Below are 23,943 nucleotides of genomic sequence, written 5' to 3'. Positions count from 1 at the left end.
TTTGAAATAGAGGCGCTACATAGATTTCTATCTTGTAGATGTTCCTTGCATCACTGCCTTGTTGATGTATACTTCCTCCCTCCGTGCCTCTCAAACGAAACTGTCTTTAAACTTGTTTTAGTTGGCTCTGGCCCTGGAAAAGGCAGCTTTTAGGGTACTGTTCTGGACCTTACCTGTAAAGTAACTTTTCCTTCAGTGCAGTTAATTCATTCAGTGTTTGAGAATTTTGTCCCTGTTGTGGAGAAGACATAAGGAATGGGTGTAAGACACAAAAAATTAACTGTATGTTCTCAGGTAAAGTAGTATGTTGTGGCCATTTCAATAATCTCAAATTCCCAGATTATGAGCAAGGGCTATTTGTGGACCAGGCTGATAGCATGGAGCTGACTCTCCTGGTTTAAATGAACTAAAATCAATTACACGTTTAATGTAGACAGAAAAAGTAATTTAGTAGAGCATCTTGATGTTGTGAAAAAATTTAGTAATCCCTCCTGTATGTGATGCTGCTTACAATCTTAAGATCCTTAAAGGATAGGGGAAATTTTCCTTTTAAGCAGACAGACGTTGAAGTGGTTTTGTTGGGTTTTCTTGGCGTTTTTTTCTTTTTTTTCTTTCCACCCAATGCTTCCATTACTATTTAATAAAAATATTATAGATATATAGAAATTCCTTGTTTCATAGCATCTTCGATACCTTCTAAAGAAAATTGTTTTATATGGAGGTATCAGGAAGAGTTACTAGAGCACGTACACCATGTAGCATTTAATGTTACCAGTACTTAACTGCTGCTTCTATAAATGCAGATGACTAAAAATGTAGGTATTGAATAATCAGAAGAATAAGTCTGATGCCATTTATGGTTTTGTATAACTATAGATATTCTCTTTTTTGATAAGAGGCTGTCAATATTGTCAAGTCTGAGGCTTAGAATTTGTTCAATAAAACCTTCACTTAGCCTGCCCCTAGAAAGTTACTTTATGAGCAGCCACACGTCAAACACACAAATGCAATCTTCCTCAGAGGAAAAAAAAGACAGACAAAAAAAATCTTTATTTTAAATAAATACTTCTAGGTTTTGGTAGCAGCAGCTTTTGAGTAAGTTCAGAGTGCAGCCTGTGCTGTAACCCAAGCTTGCCATGAAAGGCATGACTGACTAGTGCGGGGTACATTTGAAAGGGAAGATGGCAGGTGGCTTACCTGGATGCTCAGAAGCTGGCTGGAACTGCCGACAACTCTGATGGAAAATCTGGTTGACAGCTGTTGCTGTTGCTACTGTCTTGCAGACATCTCTTGATTAAGCTCTTCCCAATATCTTTTGCTTAATTTTTCTCTTATGGTTTTTGAGTAATTTGCAGAGCTGTACAGAATATATTGGATGCTACGGAGATACGATGCGTGCAGTTGGCGTTAAGTCCTTCTGTTAGCATCCATTATGCTGAGAAGTGACCTGGGTTTGAGGGAAGTCTGAATGAAAGAACCTCCTTATCAGTTTTTATAAAGACCAGGTGGTAGAAGGTCAGTCTTACCAAGTTACATCTTCATGTATTTTAGAGTGGTAAGATGCTGAAGCTTCTCAAATAGATTCCCACCCCCCAAAATATCTTTTTCTCATCCAAGCTTGTCACACCAGTACACAGTGTCCAGGGGGACCTGATTCTGATGACTGGCTGTTACTGAGGTGTTTCATTGCTTGCTTTGCTTTGAAGCTGCAGTCTCAGTTGAGGACATAACCTGTACTATTCTGAAGTGATCTTTTTTCTTGCTTTTATTTCAAGACTAAGTGCAGGGATCACTGTTATCTGAAAACACAGAGGTACATGGATTTCAGGTGCTGAGCAGGGTAGGAAAGGAAGAGTCATACTCCTACGTGTTTGAGGGTTTTGGATGATGCTTTATGATCAGATACAGTAAATTCAAAGGTGCTGTAAAAACTTGGTTGGGAAAGCCCATTGTGGAGGTTTTATTAGTGGCAGCAGGCAGTTCATCATGCCTTTTCAAGTACTTCTAAGTACTTCTACTTTCATAACTAGTTTTATGTAATTGGGGGGACAAAGAGCTAGATTTTATTGCTTTGCAAGCATCATTCATTAAAGTTACTTGAGTCTAAGCTGTAAGTCCAAATAATACTTGCTTACACAGCATAAGCATTTCATCTGCCACTAATTCCTGTGACTCCTAAATCAATTGATCTCTAGCAGAGCCTCATCCATGCTTTCTCCTTAGCTGTGCACTGTATTCTTGGGTTCAGGTGATGTAAGTCTGTGCTATAATAATGCCACTTACTGTATGCTTAAGTAAAGCAAAACATAGTATAAGAGTTCATGCTTTTAGTCTTTTGATAGCTGTTTTATTCCGAGTGAGGGTTTCTTTGCAGAGATAAAACAAATTGGAAATGTTTAGCTCTGGAACGTCATAGTTCTTTGTACCTGTTCCAGTTTCTCTCTCTACGTAGTTAGTAAGCAAAAGAATATACTTTTAGCTATTTGAGTTTGTTCACCTTTGACCAGCAGGTTTTTGACCCTTGATAGAATAAAGATTTTCCTAGCAGTGCTTCTGCATAGAACTGTAGCATAGATAATACATTAGCTGTTGTAGGTGTTGTTCTGACAACTGGACTCTGAATAGTAAGTGAAATAGCTCCAGACTTGGCTGGTTACACAAAACTGTATGGTAGCAGTCTTCACATAGTACTTAAGAGTCCTGAATTTTGTTGTTCTGGGAACTTTGCTCCTTAAGTTTTTTTGCTTGGTGTTTGGATTTTTTTATGAGCCATTTTATGGGTCAGAGTTTCACTTTTCCAGGTATTTACAAATACAATATAAAGAAATTGCTAGTCCAACGAAGTTTGCCATCTGAACTCGAAAAAATGTTATAAAAATAAAACTTCCTGTTTCTCACACTTGTAAAATAGTACTCTAGTTGTTTTTCTTACTTAAAAAAAGTAACAAGCACCCCCCACCCACAAAAAAACCCCTCTACACTAAATTTTAATCTCACAGCTTTCTAGTGAGTAGAAATATATTTTTGATTTTTTTTGAGAGGAGGGCAGTGTTGGGAATGTGTCTGGTTGGTTGGTTGGTTGGTTTGTTTATGTAAAAGGATTTGGAAACTTCTGGTCCTCTGTAGATGCTGCAGCAAGATTTGTAAGTTGAAAGGTAAATTTAAATGGAATGTGAATCATTAGGAACAGTGAAGATAGTGCTTTCTTTTGTAAAATTAAGTAGAGCTCTGCTTTTTGAGAGGAGGTGGAGCTACCTACCGTGAAATGGAACCAATTTCCAAGTTTGTTTTCAGATGAGTAAAAATTTCCTTTCACATCTTATCCATGAACACAGCACTGCTCTTGCACGTTCATCATCAGTCTCTGAAAAGCTTGCAGGGAACTGAAGGTAGCTCAAGGAGTTTCCTGTTGGGTAAAAAAGATTTTGTGGTAGATGAATGTCAGCTGCTCCTACTGCTTGCAGTAGCTTGAATGACTGTGGCTCTGGGTACTGGGTCAATAATTATCTTTGACTTGGAAACTACTTCCAGTTTCTTCGAAATCTTGATGAGAAGGGGAGTGAGATGCGTTGTTCTAAAACTTCAGATGACAATTTTTTCCCTGGAAGGCTTTGTCTGTCTGAGCGTAACTACACTGGAGTCATTTTAAGAGTGCATATAAATTAAGCAGCACACTTGAAAACACCCTGTTTAGTTCTTCACTGAGAAGAAACTGGAGACCTACTGAACTTTTTCACAAGAAAACTTGATTCTCTTTCTGTTGAATGTCCCCTGCTTTCATAGAGGAAAAGCATTCTAGCTCAGTCCTACCTAGAAAGAAAAGGCACACCGCACAGGTTGCCTGATAAGGGTTGCACTCATCTGACAGTTCCCGTTCCAATGTATAATTCTTGGCACTATTGCTGATACTGTGTACGCACCTTTCTTCCATATCTAGTGAACTTGAATACACAGCTTGTTTACTCTTTAATATCTTGGTCTTACACACTGGGAGCTGTTGAGAGCGCCAAACTTTTCTTCTATGGCATTCTCTGCTGTAAAGAACATCTTGGTATAGTCATGTATGTTGTGGTCTAAATAAGCACTGATTATCACTGTGAGCCAGGCATTATGTTAAAAACCAAAAAAATCAAGCTTCATTGGTACATGCAAGAGTCTGCTTCAATTCCACAGACTAAGAATGAACCACCTTTTTTTTGCATTCTGCTTCCTCAAAGAAACAGTAGGACGTTCAAGATGTATATCTTATTTTTGTTAAAAAAAACCCTTGTCATTTAAGTAGTCCAATAAATAGCTGTGGAAGCTCTTTTGGGTATCTGTCCTGTATCTCAGCTGTCTCCCATATTCTGTGGGCTATTATCAGACCTACTTAATGGTTCAGGCAGTGAATGAAGGTTCCTGAAATCCATTCACTCCATATACTGCATTGTGCCCCGCAGTGTACCACCTTTCTCCACACCCTCCCTCCCCGGCCCTTTTTTCTTTGTTGTGGACCTTAAAGGGAAATAATTTAACACTTCTTTTAAATAGTCCGTTGTGTATCATAAATAATTGGTCTGGTACTACAGGCCTTTTTTGTAACAAAGTTGAGATTTGTGGAATACAGTAGATCATGTGTGATTTCATTTAAAATACTTTATGACACATAGATGTGTTTTTTTTTTCTAAAAAAGGTAATTTGTAATCCTTTCCCAAGGTAATGTGTAATTTTTCTTTTCTTTGCTGAAAGGTTCAAGACCATATGCTTAAGTGTATTGGGCAAAAATTATCATCAATACTGGAAGCTGAATAAGGGTTTGAGTTCAGATGTAGGATGATTCATCTTGCCACATGTGAAGAGCGTAAGGGAGAACTACCATTTTGCTCCACAGTCCTGAAGTATGTACCCTTTAGTTCTGTGAAAACTCTGGCTTTTCACTTTGAATATATAAGGTGTATTTATCTTCACAGAAATGAGTGTGGATATGTGGTTCCTGTACAAGTGCAGACTGTGATCTACCAGTATTTATGAAGAACACATGTACAGGAAAATTACTTTTAAGTACAAGTCATAAATTGAAATGATTATAGAATATACGTGGACAAATATACCATGTGTGGTATTGGTAGACTGTAATTTCATCAAGTGGTTTTTCAGACTTCATAAACTATGAATGAAACATGATTGTATTGGCCTTATAACGGGTAAAGTAAAATATAGGGTCTGGCTACTTTAAAGCGCTTATAATTCTATAGCTGGAAATAGCCTTTTGGGATACGATTAAGTTTTAAAACCTGCCTGTGATTAAAAAAATACATTTCACTGGAAATCACATGTTCGGGGGCGCTGGGAAACACTCGAGCACCCACGTCGTGGCAGCGCGGCGGGCGCAGGCCGCGGGGCTCCCTGCGCGGGGGACAGTCCCCGCGCCCCGGGCCGGCCGCCTCCCGCCCCCGCCGCTTGCGGCCGCGCTGGGCTTTGTTTCCCGCGGGGTGCGCCGGGGCGGGGGTGCGGCCCGCCGCGCTGCCGGGCCCGCTGGCCTGAGGCGGCCCTGCGCCAGCCCGCCCGCTCGCTGCGGCGACCTCTGCCCTCCGGTATCCTGTGACACTCGGCCCGGCTTTGTGCTCAAGTTTATCCGTGATGGATACGTTTCCCTCCCAATCGCATATGCCGGGAGCCCGGCGGAGCGAACAGATAAATTATTTTCAGCTGCGGGCCTGGCAGGCCTGGGCTGGGGGAGGAGGGCATGAGCGGGGCCCCTCTGCACCGCAGCCAGCCGGACGGGGTGCAGCCTCCCCTTCCCCCTGGAATATGAAAAGGGATGACTCCCGGCCTCTCAGATCCTTTTAAAATGCAAAAGAATGTAGGAAATTGCCAGATCAGTTGGTTAATCAGTGACAACTGCAGTAGGTGCACAAAAAGCACGGCCCTTAACAAGAGTAATCAGTTGCGAGGGGTGTTTTTTCAGTGCCTCAGCGGGTCGCCGCTGGCCCCACCTCTTGAATCCCCGGGCCGGTTTAGTGTCGGCTTCGTAAGAGAAGGTAATTGCTGGGAGATCTCGTAGTGACTGATGGCAGCAATGTGAGTCTTCTTCCTGACACCGCCACCTCCCCCCGGCCCTGCCTGGGCGTGCTGCTGGCGGGGCCTGGGGCCGGCTGCTGGCTCCCCAGAACCACAACCCGTGTCCCCTCAGTGGGCCATACTGCTGGCGGGGCCTGGGGCTGGCTGCTGGCTCCCCAGAACCACAACCCGTGTCCCCTCAGTGGGCCATACTGCTGGCAGGGCCTGGGGCTGGCTGCTGGTCCCCCGGAACCACAACCCGTGTCCCCTCGGCGGGCAGCGCTGCTGGTGGCCAGAGCTCACTGGGGTCATGTTAGATGGGTCGCCGTTCCCGTTTTAGACAGTTATTTGCAAGGTAACACTGTTATCAAATATTTTAAAGAGTATTCCTGAAATATTTTTCCGACTGTGGTTGTTTCTCTTGCTTATCTAGGACTATTTTTAGATAAAACGCCTCCTTGCATCTGTATTTTAAACTTACATTGGGAGAGAGGGTGGTCATATGACCAAAAAAGGCCACTTAAAATTCCAGGCAGCGTAGCACTAAAACTTAAGTGTTTCTGGCTTAGGCTTGTTCCCTCTCCTCCCAGCTCATGTTTGTAATGTACTTAAATGTAAAAAAAAATTCTCTGGTTACCTCATTAAAAACTTCTAAATACATGCTTGTAATAAATGGCTATAAACTTTCCACTTTTTCTGTTGGACTGGAAAGACATGCTGAGGCTTCTTATTTAGCATTATAGGTGCTGACTTAAAATTAGCAGTGCCCCATGTTAAGAAAAACAGTACCCAGCTGGTACGGCGAATGCAGAAGTCATTTGCAGTGGGAGCATATGATGTAACAACGAGGCTTGGTAGGTTTGCTTCAGAGACTCCTACATGATGCTGTTGTGGTCTCGTGTCAGAGCTTCTGTGAACTTGAATGACGTAGGATATTGTTTCCAAATGTGTGGCACAGGCTGAACTCTAGCTGGTCATTCCTGCATCAGCTGCTTGACAGCAACAAGCTGCCAAATATTCGAAGGCTGATGTGCCCTCAGTTGCCTCTGTAAAAGCCTGTTCTTTGCCAAAGGACATCATGCATTAAGGAAATAAAATGCAGTCTGGCTTCTGCTTGACTATTGTATGGGAAATTTAGGAGTTCATGGATTTCTTGCCCAAAAGATGTTACTAAATAGCATTCAAGGCATTTAGCTCACTGCACATAATGCAAAAACTGTGACTTTTGAGGAAAGGCACGTGACGTTTTTGCTCCCACTCCCCTTCCTCAATTCTTAGTCTAACAAGAGAGATTGACTGCCTTAAATTTGCCACTGCACGCTTCTGTAAGGATATGTTTCTGTGAAGAACTAACTGATTTTTACTACGATAGGTGTGAAATTAAACTTTTCAGAAATGCTTATACCGTGTTTGCTGACTCTTCCCACTGAAGGCAGAATATTCCTGACGTGCAGGAGGTTATTCTTTTCATCCTTACAAGTCCTGTCTCTCCTGGGGCAGCGGGGAACAAGAGTCCTGCCATCCTTTGATCTGATACAAACTATATGGACTTAATTTTTAACACAGCTGTACTGTGTGAAGCATATACCAGGAAAGCATTCTATATGAAGGGGGGGAAAAAGCATCTTTAAGTGTTCAGATAACCAAGTTTCTTTGCAAGCTATGGTCAGAAATCACGTTGTGATTGCTTTACAGATCTGCTGTTACATTTTGGCAAATCTATATGCAGGAGGAATGTACCATGCATGAAGAGTTGTCTGTGACAGCAATGAGAACTAAGCATTAAAACACACAGGAGACTAGGCATGCTTCCCACAGACGAGGTCAGGCACTTGCATAACTGTCCTGGCATCAGCAGTGCTGTTCGCTCAGTAGGTAAATAAGCTGAAAGGTAGAAGTCTCATCAGTGATCTTCCCCAATTCGAACGTTTTGGCATGACTTTTCCTGTGTTGTCAGGGTGTTACAAGCGTTTATGAAGTTTTTGGTGGATGTTTTCTTCCAACTTTGTTCATAAAATAAGAATGTGACTTTAATTGCTGTCATTTGTGTCATCTACTTCCATGTGGCAAATGCTTAAATTACTACCCCTAACAGCCAGCAGGAGCTTAGCAGTTTTGAAAAGCAGTTTAAATACGCAATGTTTAAATGCAGATTTAGTAGCCTAATGTTTAATCCTACATTTTGAGGCTCCTGTCTCAAAATAACCTTTGGCATGGCTTTGGTTTTTAACATGAGAGGTCTTTTTAGCCTAATTCTTCAAAATAGCATGGTATTTGCAGGGTTTATTGTATTGGTTTGTAGGTGCATAGTTCCTTTACCTGAGTAACTGTTTTGTTTGTGTTTTTGTCAAGTACTTAAGAGTTTTGTCTGAGATACCAACTAATAGCTGTAAAAATACCAACTTTGCGTGACACATCTCACTTCAAAGCTTGAAGCAGTTGATATTAGCTGCCATCTCATGTTCTGTTTATTTAGTTTACTTGCTGCATGGCCATTGAGAAATGCTGCTAAATTTCTTGTATCTAATGATTGATAGTTGATTCAAGGAACCTGTTCATTTACAAGAAGTTCTTCTGAACGGCAGAATGTGAGGATGGTGTTGTGGAGGGCATGTGCTGCCCTTGCTGCTTCCTGGTCTTGACTGCCTGGTTCTGCTGCTTTGGGAGCAAGACTAATAAAGTTCAAGTTTTAGTGTTTGCAGCCTGAGATCAGATTATGCGTATGCAGCAGCCAGTTTAGTTCCACTCATAAAAGTGGGAAGCTGCCCAAGGCTACTGAGTCCACATAGCTCTGAAATATTAAGTTGAGCAGTCGTTAACTACTACTTAATTTGAGATCTAGTTATTTAGGACTGGAATGTTGCAGACTGGAGTAAATTTAAGCTTTGTCTGTTGAGGTAACAGGGTTGTTAAACAATTGGCTGTGTCTGGGTAGTTGGGATCATACCATTGCTTTGAACAGAAATAGGTTGTCTAGGCAGTCTTAAATAATAAATTAAAAAAAACCCCGAAGATGCTGCTTTCTTTGTGTGGGGGATTTCTTTTGGGGTTGGGGGGGGGGGGGGGTTGACCAACCTTGAGGATTTATGCAGAGAAAATACATCACTTGTAGTGAAAGAAGGAAAGAAATGATTGCAACTTAAAGCTGTGACTCTCATGACTTGCTTAAATATCTGGAAGAAATCTATCCTGTTAGTGTAGAAGGTTGTGAGCTTATTAGGTAAATCCAGTATCGACTGTTTTCTTATCAAAACGTTGGTTAATTTATTTTGATCAGGCTGTAACTGCTGCTGTCTTTCGTTCTTTAACATGTACTGTTGTCCTTGTATCACATCAGAGGTGTGACTTTTATTTGGGGAAGTAGAAGGTTTGGCAAGAGCACAACTGACTGTAAAGGGCCATGGTCATTAAATTTAAGGCCAAACTTAAATCTAAACAAATACTACTACAATTTTGAGATATCTTCGCAAACACATTCTCATGCTGTGTTTCAAACCTAATAGCTTTAGGTTTAACATCTCAAACCTGGAATCGATGCACATTTAGATAAAAATTCAGAACTAAAATCATAAATAGTGGCAAACTGTGGTTTTGCTCTTAATTTAGATGACAGATTTGTTTGTGTACAGACTATCATAAACTTAGAAGTTACTTTTCTTTTAAAAGTGTATGTGCTTGGGAAGCCCGTTGAATGCTAAGACCATAGCACGTCTCCTTCATTGTAAGGGACAGTCCCTAGCCCAAACCTGCAAATGGGGATGGAGTCAGCTGGGCAGAAATAAGGTGTGTTTAATTAAACAAAACCCTTACCCTGTTTTGTTTTGGTTTTCTGGATATAGTAGAAGGTTGTAACTACTGTTAGATTATGTTGATTCTTGCCAGTGGCCAGTTCTGGCCTGAATTTTATTGGAAGCCTGTCAGCTGAAAAACAGTAAACGAAGCAGTAAGATTCAAATGTGTGCTGGATGCTTGTAACCTTGTTTCTGGAGATGCTGTCTTAGCTTGTCTATAACAGATAGCAAAGGTAATTCTTTTATGTAGACTCAAGATATTTTTATTGCAAAGTTTCATTAGTGCTTGAGAAGAGTAGAGCATGCTTGTCTTCAAAAATCGTTATTTTAGTAGGCATGACTTACATAATAAAACGAGTGAAAATTCTTACCTGTTCATAATTCTGTGGCTGTAAATAGGTTTTCTGACCGGTGGCATTCTCTACTTGGCTCAAGTTTGACATTGCCCAGATTATCTCAGTGGTTGGGAGGTAACAGTATCTGTGCAGTATGCTTTTTAGCATTTTCAAGCAAAGAGACTTTTCTGTTAGATGGAGACTCTCAGTGCACACTGATTTCCAGCTTTGCCGGTTTCTGATGGCAGTGTGCATCAACAGAGGTAGCCGTGACTGAAATCCTCCAGCAATCTTAAATCACTGTGGGCATCTTCACCACAACAGTGTGGTCTGCTCTGGAGCAGTCTTAATACCAAAAGCTTGCTTTGGTGAAGAAGGCTCCTTCTTGCCTTGTTGGAACTTCCTTATACTGTGCTTTAATAAACTGATTGAGGTGGAAAATATTACAGATGGCTTCTGCTTAATAAAGAAAACTAAATCAAAATAAATAGATAACAGAGATATGTAGATGGCTTATAGGAATTTACCCCCAAGTGATTTAGAAATACAAGTGTTAATATCCCAGCTGAGCGCTAAAGAGATTTAAGAGTGTGGTTTTAAAGGTGACATTCAAATGCTATTTTAAGAGGAGTGATAAATGCTTGTGCTTTTCCTCTTGCCCTCTGCTTCATACTGTAGAAGGTCCTCCTGACAATGGCTACAAGAAGTGTAATAAATGTGCTGATATTTACCCCCTAAAACTTGTCTGGGACAAATCACCTTCAATTGAAATAGGCCGGCCTGGCATTTTGCATCCAAAGTGACTGAAAGCATCCCTTCTCGACAGCAGAATGCGAGATGTGAATGTACAGACTTGTAAATCTTTTCTTTGATCACTGGTGAAGGGCAAGTTGGTGTCTGCAAGTACAGTTGCTACTGAATCACAACAAAGATGCAAACCCAGTTGTTTTTATTTGCTACGTGGATGGGCTTCCTTGACTATTGTCTTAAAAGTTTATTTTGAGATACAAGACATAGCATTTAAAATTCTGATCTTAAGTAGAAAAGATAGCGTTAGACTAGTTCATAATAAGCAGATCCAAACAAAATCTTTGGAGTTGTTGTGGGGAGAGGATGTGGGATGCATTTTGGAAATACCAGTCTTCCCTGTGAAAAACGTAAATGGGGAAATTTTCTGAATCTGCACTATTACTATGTGTTGCTTTTTTCTTTTTTCCAAGTCCAAGTGTGTATGTTATTAGGTTAGCATTTTGTGAAATTCTTCTGCCATTACTAATTCTCCTGAGTGAGTTTTCAGGATTATAATTCTGGAGGGGGCAGAACTTCAGTGTGGTCTAATAAAGTGCTGTAGTTGCAGTTAGTAGCATGATTGTCTGAGGATGAGTAATGAACTCCAGTGATAGTGTTCCTGTTATCATCAGGAGAGAAATTAGGTTATGGAATGAGAAACCTACCCTATCATAGAATGAAGCTTTTGAATTTATTTTTTTTACACAAAATGAGCATATAATTTTGCTTGAATGGGAAGAATCATCATGTCTTTCAGTTTATAACTTCATTAAAATTAACATAACCTGTGTGTTTAAAAAAAAAGAAATATTTTTTTTCTTTCCTTCCTAAATGCTAAGTCTTGGAATTTGGTATGTTTTAGAGGGTCATCTCTGTGTGCGTTTGAAAAATCAGTTGTCTGTATAACTAACTTCAGTCTGTTGTAGGACTTGGTGCTTCTGCTTGCTCATCTGATTACGCAGCTCAAGGGAATAAGGTTAAGGACATGCTGTTGGTAACTAGAGCGTTTTCAGGGCTTTAGTTCAGCAGATGGGCTGCTTGGCTATATTCATACATCTGCCTACCTGCTGTGGCAGCTGCTGCTGCTGCATGTTGTGTTCTTTTGTTCTGTTCCACCCAAGAAAGGAGCACTAGGAAGTGTAGTGAATGGATTAATTTAAGGTTAAGGCTAGTGTTTTGCTAGTTTCCTAACTCTCTATCACAATAAAGCTTCTGATAAAGCTAATGAGTCCTTCGTAAAGTGAAATAGATTTTTAAGATGTATCTCAGGGGCTGAAACTAGGTAGCATTGTCTGAAAAAGTCAAGTATGTTTTCTTTATATTGCCTGACATTATTTATTTCAATATCTTCCTCTCTTTCTCCCCCTTCCCCCGCTTTTTCTAGGAGCAGTAACCAGACTTGCCTGACACTGCGTGGTCCAAAAGAATTAAGGAAATATGGAATGACATGAAGGAGATTAGTTGAGGATTAAAGGCTTTGAGGACAAAACACCTCGCCGAGGTGAAGCACAGACTAGCATTCTAGTTGTAGCTCCGAGGAGCTGTGTGCTGAAAAAAGATGGCAGATCCAGGAATGATGAGTCTGTTTGGAGAAGATGGGAATATTTTTAGTGAAGGGTTGGAAGGTCTTGGAGAATGTGGATATCCTGAAAATACAGTAAATCCTATGGGGCAGCAAATGCCCATGGATCAAGGATTTCCCTCTTTACAGTCATCTCTTCATCATCCCCCTGCAAATCAAAATCAAGCCAAGTTGACCCATTTTGATCACTATAATCAATACGAACAGCAGAAAATGCACCTGATGGATCAGCCAAACAGGATGATAAGCAATGCCCCTGGGAATGGTATAGCGTCTCCTCATTCACAGTATCACAACCCTCCAGTTCCTCAGGTTCCTCACGGCAGTGGTGCTGGTGGTCAAATGGGAGTCTATCCCAGCATGCAGAACGAAAGACACGGGCAACCCTTCGTAGACAGTGGCTCCATGTGGGGACCACGGGCAGTTCAAGTGCCAGACCAGATAAGAGCACCATACCAGCAGCAACAGCAGCAGCAGCAGCCGCAACCGACACAGCCACCACAGGCGCCCTCCGGACCCCCTGGGCAGGGCCATCCTCAGCACATGCAGCAGATGGGAAACTACATGGCTCGTGGTGATTTTGCAATGCAGCAGCATGGTCAGCCACAACAGCAGAGGATGAACCAGTTCTCTCAAGGCCAAGAAGGCCTCAATCAGGGAAACCCTTTCATTGCCACCTCAGGACCTGGCCACTTGTCTCATGTGCCCCAGCAGAATCCCAGTATGGCACCTTCTTTGCGACATTCAGTCCAACAATTTCACCACCATCCCCCCACTGCTATCCATGGAGAATCAGTAGCCCACAGTCCCAGATTCTCCCCTAATCCTCCCCAGCAGGGTGCTGTTAGGCCGCAAACACTTAATTTTAGTTCTCGGAGCCAGACGGTACCCTCACCTACTATAAACAACTCAGGGCAGTATTCTCGATATCCTTACAGTAACCTTAATCAGGGATTAGTTAATAATACAGGGATGAATCAGAATTTAGGCCTTACAAATAACACTCCAATGAATCAATCTGTACCAAGATACTCAAATGCTGTCGGATTTCCATCAAACAGTGGTCAAGGACTAATGCACCAGCAACCCATCCACCCTAGTGGCTCACTTAACCAAATGAACACGCAAACTATGCACCCTTCACAGCCTCAGGGAACTTATGCCTCTCCACCTCCCATGTCACCTATGAAAGCAATGAGTAATCCAGCAGGTACACCTCCTCCGCAGGTTAGACCTGGTAGTGCTGGAATACCAATGGAAGTTGGCAGTTATCCAAATATACCCCATCCTCAGCCGTCACACCAGCCCCCTGGTGCCATGGGAATTGGACAAAGGAATATGGGCCCCCGAAACATGCAACAGAATCGTCCATTTATGGGTATGTCTTCAGCACCACGGGAGATGGGTGGGCACATGAGACCAAATGGTTGTCCAGGTGTTGGCCTTGCAGATCCACAAGCAATACAAGAGCGACTAATATCTGGCCAGCAGCTTCCTAGTCAACAGCAGTCTTTTCAACAGCAAATGCCAACCTGTCCTCCCATGCAGCCTCACCCAGGGATACATCATCAGTCTTCACCACCTCCACATCCTCATCATCAGCCTTGGGCACAGCTTCACCAGTCACCACAAAACACACCACAAAAAGTGCCTGTCCTTCAGGTAAGCTACTTCCACTGAGTAGAAGATGTTTTAAATTGCTGTAAATGCATTTCAGGTTACACAAGATCCGTGGTTTCAAAATAGTTGCTCCTGTTTGACTCCACTGTTTGTTACTGGTTATATGGCTTGCTTGGTGCACAAAACCTGAAGGTAAAATGAGGTTCCAGGTAGCTGGCTAATGTCCTTACAGTAATTTTTACAGGATAACATGGATAGACTGAAATGTGCTACAGCAACAAGACAAGCTGAATACCTGCTTTTTATTTGTGTGGTGGTTCCTTTGAGGGGAAAATGGAAAGCATGTGTGAGAACTGTCATTTAAACTATTAATTGTTGTATTTGCAACTTGGAGAAAGAAGTATGCGTCATAATGTGTTTGTTTTGGTCAAACTGAGAGTTTTCTTTAAATCTTGAGGGAATGTTTTGTGGTTTTAAGTTAAAGCTGAAATCTTTACATGTGAAAAAATTTCTAGGATGAACTTCAGCATTAAGTAATGCAACTGAGAAGTGATGGGGCAGTAGTTCATGCAAGGAGAAGACAGCAGATGTGAATCATAGTCTGAAATAAAACCTGAGGCTTAAATGAAATCTGAAATAGGATAGAAGTTTTATTTTACACAGTCTGTGATCTTCCAGGTTTCAATGAAAATTTATTGCTTTCATGTAATATTTCGATTAAAAGCTAAAAATGGTAAAACACCTAGATCTGCTGTAGCTTAGTAGGTTTGGCTACATGCTAGTAGTCAAGTAAGCTTCAGCTGAAAAAGTGCCTTTTGGGATCTTCACATATGCCATTACTTGCCTCTTGCTCTATTGGTCATCATTCAGGAGGTTGTGGTACTGAATTAGTAGGTGTCAGGATATCAGAGGTTTAATTTTATTTTATTTTCTTAAACCAGTTGGTAATTAATGCCAAGTAGCTCTGCCTGTAAATATTTGGAGACAATTGTTGGAATGTAGTCACAATGATGTGATGCTACAATAAGCTTAATAAATCATAAAAACAGCTGTCCTAGCCAGTGTCCCAGGCCTGTGCGGAAAGCAGCTGTTCAGCAGTCCCCTCCACTGCTGCCTGCCGGCTGCTTCTGTTAGCCGCTCTGCACAGCGTGAGGTGGGTCTGGGAATCAGATGTATGCACTGCAGAGAGGCAGCTGACAAGGAGTGGTAGATGGAGCAGCTCAGCAGCTGGGGAGAGGTTTCCACATTCCCCATGGAAGAGAGGAGGGGGGAGCACTGGAGGTGCCATAGGGTGGGGAAGCCCTGGGAAGGGAGATCAGGGACTAAGCTGGGCAAGGGGAAGGATACTGTCTTTCTGGGAGGGAGGAGGAAGCTGCTATCTTGAAGCGGCAAAGAATATCTTCAAGACCGTCTTCCTCTCTCCTGCCCCCCTCAAAATTGGTGTGAAATTTTATACCTGTATTGGCCCTTCCTCTCCTCCAAGCTCCACACATAGGTTTGGAGAACCTAAATTACAGTTCTCTTATGCACATGGAGTTCTGTGTTCCTTCTTGAGAGAGCAGCTCTTGACAATGCCTCGTGTGTTACTGACTGTGCAACTGAGTAGGATGAAAAAGGAGAGAACTCAAGACTATATGCAGAAAACAAGAGAACGAGTAGGTATTTGGAAAGAGGGTAATGACAGCATGGAGAAAACAGTACAGAAAGACTGGGAATCAGAAAAAGAAGTGCAAGATGTGTTTTTTACGCTGAAGGTGAGAGCTGACACATCTAGCAGAAAAAACTTGAAAGAAAATTGTAGAAATGGTAATGCAAGACTTACAAGACAGTAAAGGAACAAAGCCCAGCATCACTGGGACCTTTCACAGCTAGTGACGGTGGGGGTTTGCAAAGGGAAGACTTAAGATCGACCATGCCCTCAAGCTGTAGTGTTCTTCACTGGCATTCCTTGTTTTCATCAGACCATCCAGTAAACCTTTTATTAGCAGTAAGAGGTGGTTTGGGAGGAAGAAGGTTTACCTGGGGAATGGACAGGCTTGTTAAAAGTTTTGGGGACATTAATTTTTCTTTTATCAGTGAAGAGGTAAAATGCAGGCAGCTCAACCCTTAAATGAGCTATATAACCTATTACAAGGTTCTGAACTGCAGATGAATAGCTTGAACAAAGGTAAGTGCTGAAACTAAATAATTAGAAGAAAACCACATGATAACTCAAGGTATTTGATTAAAATCAGTAATTCAAACAGCTGTAGGTAGCCAAGTAATTTCTCTGTTAGCCTACTTCTGTTAAGGTTTTATTTGGTAAAAGTTATAGTTAACATACCTTCCCATTAAGCAATTAGCTTGAGACCTGACTGTAGTAATGAAACTCTTGAAGGCAGGCATTTCCCCTTGAAAACTGGACGAAATAAATATTGTTCAAGTCAATGAAAACTCAACTCCTCCCCACCCCCTGGGGAAAAATGCAGACGTGTGAAACCCCTGCTCTTAAGACTGAATACAGAGTTGGTAGCTCTCCTGTGTCGTGGGTTTCCCTTCATGTCGGTTGGCAGAAAACTGTTCACTGAAGAACAGTTAAATGACTGGTTTGTTTTTCTTTGTGTAAAATGAATCAGCCAAATGAATATAGTCAGTGAAAAGGAAATCACTATATGCTTTTAAATCAACAGAAGCCATCTTAGTAATTATTTTTCAGTGATTTGAAGCTAGCCTTATCATGGGAAGGCTGTAATACTTGTGGTTAACCAAATTGCTGTTTTGTTTTTAGATACATTGGAAGGAAAGTGAAGTTCTTTTGCTTTTAACTTGAAAGAAATTGCCATGTCGGTTCTAGGGCTTGTTACTTCTTTTTTGTGTGCAAAACTGCAAAGTGTTTTGGCTGGGTGATTGACAGTTCAGCTGGTTTAGAGTAATAGCTGAAAACTAGAACTGGTTATTAGGACCTTGTTAGCAGTGAGTTACTGGCTTCAGTGGAGTTTGATAGATTTATAAGAACCACTGTATAGTTGGGACATTCAGTCAGTGTGATTGGTTTTTCAAGCCCTCTTTTGAAACATTCTTCACCGAAGGTTTTCAGAAGAGTTCAATGGCTGTGGAGTGGAAAGGTGGGTTCTGCTGTGGCAGGGTAGTCGGCCAAGGTGCAAAGCAGAAGGTAGGAGTAGCTTGCTTATTTTCACAGCGGAGGCATCTGTGTTGGGCTTGTGAGCTTGTACTCTCCAAAATACTCGTAAATGATCTGGAGAAGAGTGAAGAGTCAGATGGCAAATCTTGCTGCTGCTAACATACTCAAAGCTGAGTGCCAAGTGCAGACAAGGTGAAGCACCTAACAATAATGAAACTAAATGGTTAGAACAGGAATGTCAGTCACTTGTCTGTAAGCTGTACGAGTGAAGGCATGGCCAGGAGACGTTTAGATTGGACATTGGGAAAACTTCCTTCACCAAAAGGGTTGTCAAGCATTGGAACAGGCTGCCCACGGAAGTGATTGAGTCTCCATCCCTGGAGATATGTAACAAACTCATAGATCTTGCACTTAGGGACAAGTTTTAATGGTGGACTTGGCAGTGTTAGGTTTACAGTTGGACTCAATGATCTTAAAGGTCTTTTTCCAATTTATATGATTCTGTGGTACCTGAGTGGTGAAATAGCAGGCAAAAAGCTCTCCTTAGGAACAGGGTCTTGGTGTTAGATGGCTATCTGAAAATGTGCTACTACAGTCGAAGAAATGAAACAGTAGGAATTGTTATGGAAGTAGTATGGGGCAAACCCAGAGATTGTTATTATGTTGCTACATGTATCCATGGTATGCTGATGTGGCAAATGCTGTGCAGCTCTGGATCCTTTCTCCAGGCCTCATAAAAATACAGTAGCGTGTGAAAAAGCACAGAGGGGAATGAGTTAGGGGGAAAGGGAAGGAGAGAAGTGGTGAAAGCCTCTAAAATTGTGAGTGATATGGATGCATGAAGAAGGTGAATGTGAAACTAGGGTTCTTTGTCACTTGTTTTTGTCTCCTTGAATTCTTTTAAGGTGTTCCGCAAATTATCAGGTGGTGAACTCAGAACTGCATGTTAAGATGCTGATCTCTGAGGTGCTGTGCAGAAAAATGAATTATTGTTTGTTAAACATGAAGGCAGCACGTTTGGCTCAGAAGATCTATCACATAAATAAGTGGCCGAGTTTGTTACTGGAGTGCATCTGCTGTGTGTGTCTGGTTCTCTTACTCTTCCACAGACTTCTATCAGAGAGGGGCTATCATATTAGGCATGCCTCTGGGGGTCTAATGCTATGTAGTTGCTCTTGTGTATTGTTATTTTCAGAAAATTTTGTTAGCGATAGAGAGTTTTTTCTGCCAAGAATAGGCTATCCTGGGTGTGTTATTATACAGAACTTCTTATTTATCCACAGCTACTGTATGGGCTGAAATTTTGAGTCCTGTTCATTAATCATGTTCCAAAAATGTGATCTACATTATTTCTAGTCAAACATAGGAGTACTTAAATGACAAACAGTTATGGTATAGCCTCCATGCTTGACTTAATGGTAGAGCTCATTGGTAGGCACCAACAGTGTTGATGGGTGCTGGGTTGCAATGGCCAGCTTCTTGTGGAGAAGAGATTAATTTTGTGTGTGTTATGGGTTCACTGCCAGTTTACTCTGCTGGCCTAGCTATCTGTGGGCATGTGACTTTGCTTTAAATCATAACTCATAGCTGTGTTTGGTATGAACACATTCTTTTGAAATTTCCTGCCCTCCCTTGTAGGGGAAGAGCTTGCAGGGAAAGTCCTGCTGAGTCACCAGATGGGTCACCCTTGTCACAGGCCCTTCCTGCATTTTCAAACCCTGTGTTGCTGCCTCAGTTTACTTTGTGCTTGGATATACCTGAATGAAGAGTGATATTAATGAAAACCACTATCAGCTGGAGTGGTTTGATGCAATATTCTAACCTGACAGAGAGTGCAGGTTAAGTCAGTTACTGCTGGCACACTAAAATGAAGTTGACTTTCTCCTGGGTATTTTAATTGTTTTAATGCCTAAGAGTAGTAAGAAGAAACTGACTCCTTACATACCTCCTTATTGTCTTCACATAACCAATTACATTTCAACGTGTGTCCTATAATTTTATTTCATAAGATATGGTATCATTTCAGATGGTTAGGGTTTTTCCCATACATTAATATTCATAAGGAATGTCTCACAGCTCCAGAGAGAACTGTTAGCTTATTCACCCCTTGAGTGTTTAGCTTTTTGACTGTTTTCCTGTCAATAAGTAGAACAACTCCAGTTTTGGTTTTTTTTTAACTTGTCAACACTGTTGGGTACTCTTTGTTTTGATACAGAGGCTATTTCATGTGATTGCTAGCTGGTCTTTTGGGGTACCATACGTGCTGCATGTTAGCAAAATCTCATGGCTGTCCCTGGAAATTCTAGTTGCCCTTTTCAAGTGTTCATAGACCAGTGAACTAGTGTACACTGGCAACATTGTTGAAGGTGCTAGGCTAAATGGAATTAAAAACCACTAATACTGAACCTTGATTGATTAAAATTGATTACAACTGTGTATTATTTTTTATATATAGATAAGCAAGTGTGTGTGCATATTTATGCAATATATATGTTAAAAACCTAGGCCAAATCAGTAGTTGTGAAGAACAATGAAAGAAAAGCTGAGAAGAAAATCCATAGTATTCACCTAAAAGTAAAAGCTGATAATAGCAAATTTTTCTTAGAAGTTTACAGGCTTTTATTGTATTTTGCTGAGGCTCTGAAGAACTCGTGTTTAAGCAATATATGCAATGTAATTAACTATAAATTTCCAAATAAAAGAAAAATAGACCATTAAAGCTACTCTGTTACGTTGATAGCCTGATCCATGTGTGAGCTGGTTCACATGCAGGTCTCTCAAAGGATATAATAATTAATATGAAATACTTTGTCCAACAGAAGTTTATGTTCTAAAACTCCTTCGGTATATTCTAGTCTAACAGTTAATATTAACATATGCAAAGGCTTATTTCTTCCACACCCTTATCAAACCTGCATGTGCTTTCATAAATAAGGGGTTGCAGTGAATAGGCCTTTGGGCCAAAGACTTGTACTTTTTAGGTGGTTTGGCTATGGATTTTTTGGTCTTTTTTACTGTTGAGGAGGTAGAAGCAACTTGAAGAATACTTCTTCCCTCAGGCACCGTGATTTGACCGTGATGAAAATTATTTGTGCTGTTAAATTACCTGCTTTGGAGTTTTGGGTAAAGCCAGTTTGCTACATTAGCATAAAAACACAAGTCTGCATCAGCATACTGATTTTGTAGGCTTAAGAGTTACCAGACTTGTTCTTCGGCATGAATATGTTAAAAGTTTCTACAACATGTTTGTGACCTGAATGTGTGTTTTCTTGAAATCATTAGCATTATCTGAGGACTTGCCTAACTATAAATACTTCTAAATTTATGCTTCTGTTCAGTATTTCAGTACTGTATTCTTATCTGCTGATGATCACTACAGTGGGATTTGGCAGTCATCTTATTTTCCCATGGCCGAACACATTCTCTTATTTTATATTTATTTGAACAAATTTAGATCTGTTGTTTCAGAGAAGCTTTTTTCATGGCTGAAAGCTGATAGTCTAATACAAACCCTCACATCTGTGTCATCATCAGCCTACATAACTTACAAGGATGGAAAATTGGAGCAAATGAAAGGAGAAATGCTTAATTATTTGTTTCACGTGTATTTTTTTATTTCTTTAAATGCAATGGCAATCTTAATAAGGAACAGGTGAAGTAGTAAATTCCTGCCTTTTTATTATGGATCCTGCTCCTGGTCTTTCATCCTGCTCCTGGTCTTCCATCCTGCTCTTTCATGCAGGCAGGAATTTGAGGCATCCGTTTATTTTAAACTAATCCGCCTTTGCCTGTATCTTGAATGCAGGTGTCACAAACTTGCGTAAGTGTCCTCTGTTTTTCTGGGGAGAGTAAATGTCCGGGTTCCCACTATGATGGGACACCATCACTTTGAAGTTCCATTTTTAGCTTTTGTCTATGGAGTTCAGTGAGCCAATGCTTTTCACTTTAAATTTTCATATTAGAGTTATAATGAAGGAATTGATGATGAAATTAAAATACTGGAATGGTATTTTAAAAAGGGACAGTCTCACCTGAACAAAGTACCAGAATGGATGTTAGTACCCCTGCTGTTCTTTTCTTTATTATCTTTGGGAGCTTTCCTTTCTAGGTATCAATGTTCTTTTATTTGTGTGTTGATGTATATATTATACAGGTGGTAATGTGATCTGGATTTGGGGGACAAACAGCTTGGTTTTTTTCCTTAGAGATGTCTTCTATAAGTATTTGGTCAACAGAGTTGTAAAGTTGTGGAGTGAGATTAACACCCTTGAGTGATTAAAGCATCTGCTTATACAGGTCTTTTGAAGTATTCCCAAGTTTGCACGTGTGGTTTAAAGATGGTGAAGCTGCTTCTCGGCAGTTGGTAGGAGCAGAGTAGGAAGCATGGGCAGGAAGCAGTGATCAGGGAGAGAACAGTGAAAGGCTGAGCTGATGGAGCAGCGCTGAGCAGTAGAACAAGAGAGGAAGTGGGCAACATCTGTGTCAAACTGGGGACAGAGAAGTTCAGGGAGTCACCCCTCTCCTGCACCAGCTGCTTGAGTCACCTGCCTCTTGAGCCCTTTTGCCAGAGGTAGCTGTTTGGCACAGTGGTGCCTGGTACTGCTCAGCACACTGCTTCAGGGTGCACCTTTGTGTTGCTGTGCTGTGGGCAGACAGTCTGCTGACAGCTTGCCAGTGTAGTTGCGTGAACTGAGTAACTCTCAATATCTAATCTTCTTATATAAAAAAAGAATAATCCATGCAAATAAAGGTGGCAGAGGTCTGGGATACATAGCCGTAGCTCCTTCCTTGCATCAGCATACCTGATCATTTGGTGAACTGGCTTATCTGGCCAGCTTGCTTCTGGCCAGATCATGTTCTTGGCATATCTTCACTGTGTGGCCACAAGATCACCCAAGCTGGTTAGTGTGGGAGTAGGAATGCTTGGTGGGAGAAAATGGGGACGGCCTCTTTGACTGGCAGGGAGCTTTCAGGCCCCTTAAACAGTTCAGGTTTCCGTAGCACTTTTCCTCAGTAACCAGTCCTTGAGTCCTGCCTCAAATTTTGATAAATCAGAACTTCCATTAGAAGTCAAAGCTTTGTCTTGTTTCATTGAATTAGTGACAAACAGGTCACATTTCAACTTCTCCCAGATATTTTTTTTAACACTCACCTTTTGTTCCTTTTTTTTTTCCCCCACACAAATATAAATGAATGATCTGGTTTCAGAGGTGTGTTTTCTTTTCGGGAAAAGGAAGACTTTTTCCTCTCTTCCAGCTGAAGTATTTGCAGCTATTTTGTTATTGAAGAGATGAAAGAACATCCCCTTTCTAGCAAAGAGCTTGGCACAATTTCATTAGATGTGCGTCATGCGCATTGAAATGAGGGAAGATGCCTCCAGTATCTGTCAATAAATTGTTTTCCATGAGCACTGAGTGGGATTTTTTTCTTCAACATAGAGAATCATTTAAAAGCATGAAAAGTTAAAAATAAAACTCAGATTAATTTCTTGGTGGTCTTTATGAGGAAAGAAATCTGAGAGATAGGATGGTTTAGTGATCTGAGTGTGGGTTTGATTTATAATAAACTCTGGAATCTGCATTCTTTCTGGTTTTACTGACCTTGATATATCACCAATTTAGTTAAAACTTTCTCAGTTACTGGGCGAGATTGCTAATAGTGTTGCCCCTGTTTATGGAGAGGAACATATAGATGATGGGCATAAAGACTGTTGTTTATTCAAAACCCAAATTCATAAAAATTCTGATTCCAGTTCTTAGTCTGTTACTCTAAAATGTGCGATCTCCCTGTGCTGTCCTTGTGACTCCTTCCAGTACTGCTCTTGCTTAAGAGTGCCACTCAAGAAGGTAGAGATGACTAGTCTTAACAGTTCAGAGCAGGAAATCCCACTTCATGTTGTTGGAATTTGGTAATTGTAGAGGTTAACCTGAAAGTAGTGCAGGTATACAAGATACGGAAGAAAACAAGTGGATCTCTCTCTGATCTTCCACTGTTGGGTTGAGTTTTTTTGCTTCTGTTGTTCCATCTCCTGTTCCTGTTCATCCCTGAATCACTACCAAGGATCAGGATGCAACTCTTTCCTGTACTATTCCTCAGTGGTTTCATTGTGTTAGCCAAGCTTAGGAGACAGCAGCTCATGTATTACACTGGAAAAGCACAAAAATTAAGTACTACTGGGAGTGGGTTCATAATGCATGGGTTGCTGCTGTAGAAATCAAATATCAAGAAATCTTAACTTCTGGAGCTTGGTAGGTTTCTATGGAATATTATTAACCTTTTATTTTTGGAAAATTGCAAATACATGTCTTCAAGTGCAACACTTACTCTTCAGTATACAGCACCAAATGTATCTTTGCTATATTGATATAACATGTTGTAGGGAGTGCCAAACTTAAGTTTAATCTTTCACTTTTTTTGTATTTTGTTAAACACAAACTCTTGGGTTTTTAATCAGAGAGGAAGTTTTCACGTGTAATACAAGAGTTCCCGAAAGGAACGTATACCCTCTTACAAAAGACTTCTTTCTTAAACCAGACTGAATAATTTAAATCAGTTGAATCAGAAGAACATTAGTAATTTTTAGTTGTGTTAATGAAATTGTGTTTTATTATGTCTCTGTAACTCCCACAACCAAAATAACGTAATCACCACAGTAACTGAGAAGT

The 23,943-nt window shown here is 41.0% G+C and overlaps 1 protein-coding gene across 4 annotated transcripts in view; it reads left to right on the top strand.

The window, feature by feature from the left end:
* CHD7 (chromodomain helicase DNA binding protein 7) overlaps positions 1–23,943 on the top strand; it is a 127,894-nt gene that overhangs the window by 26,536 nt on the left and 77,415 nt on the right. For all 4 annotated transcript variants that reach the window (XM_055704495.1, XM_055704496.1, XM_027811100.2 and 1 more), the window contains exon 2: positions 12,340–14,199. In XM_055704495.1, coding sequence (XP_055560470.1) covers positions 12,514–14,199 — 1,686 coding nt within the window. In that variant the 5' untranslated portion in view covers positions 12,340–12,513. The remainder of the gene's footprint in view (positions 1–12,339; positions 14,200–23,943) is intronic.

Source organism: Falco cherrug, chromosome 3 (genome assembly GCF_023634085.1).
Source record: "Falco cherrug isolate bFalChe1 chromosome 3, bFalChe1.pri, whole genome shotgun sequence".
Taxonomy (NCBI): Eukaryota; Metazoa; Chordata; class Aves; order Falconiformes; family Falconidae; genus Falco; species Falco cherrug.
The sequence above is the reverse complement of the archived record's forward strand: the minus strand, read 5'-3'. Positions and strand labels throughout refer to the sequence as shown.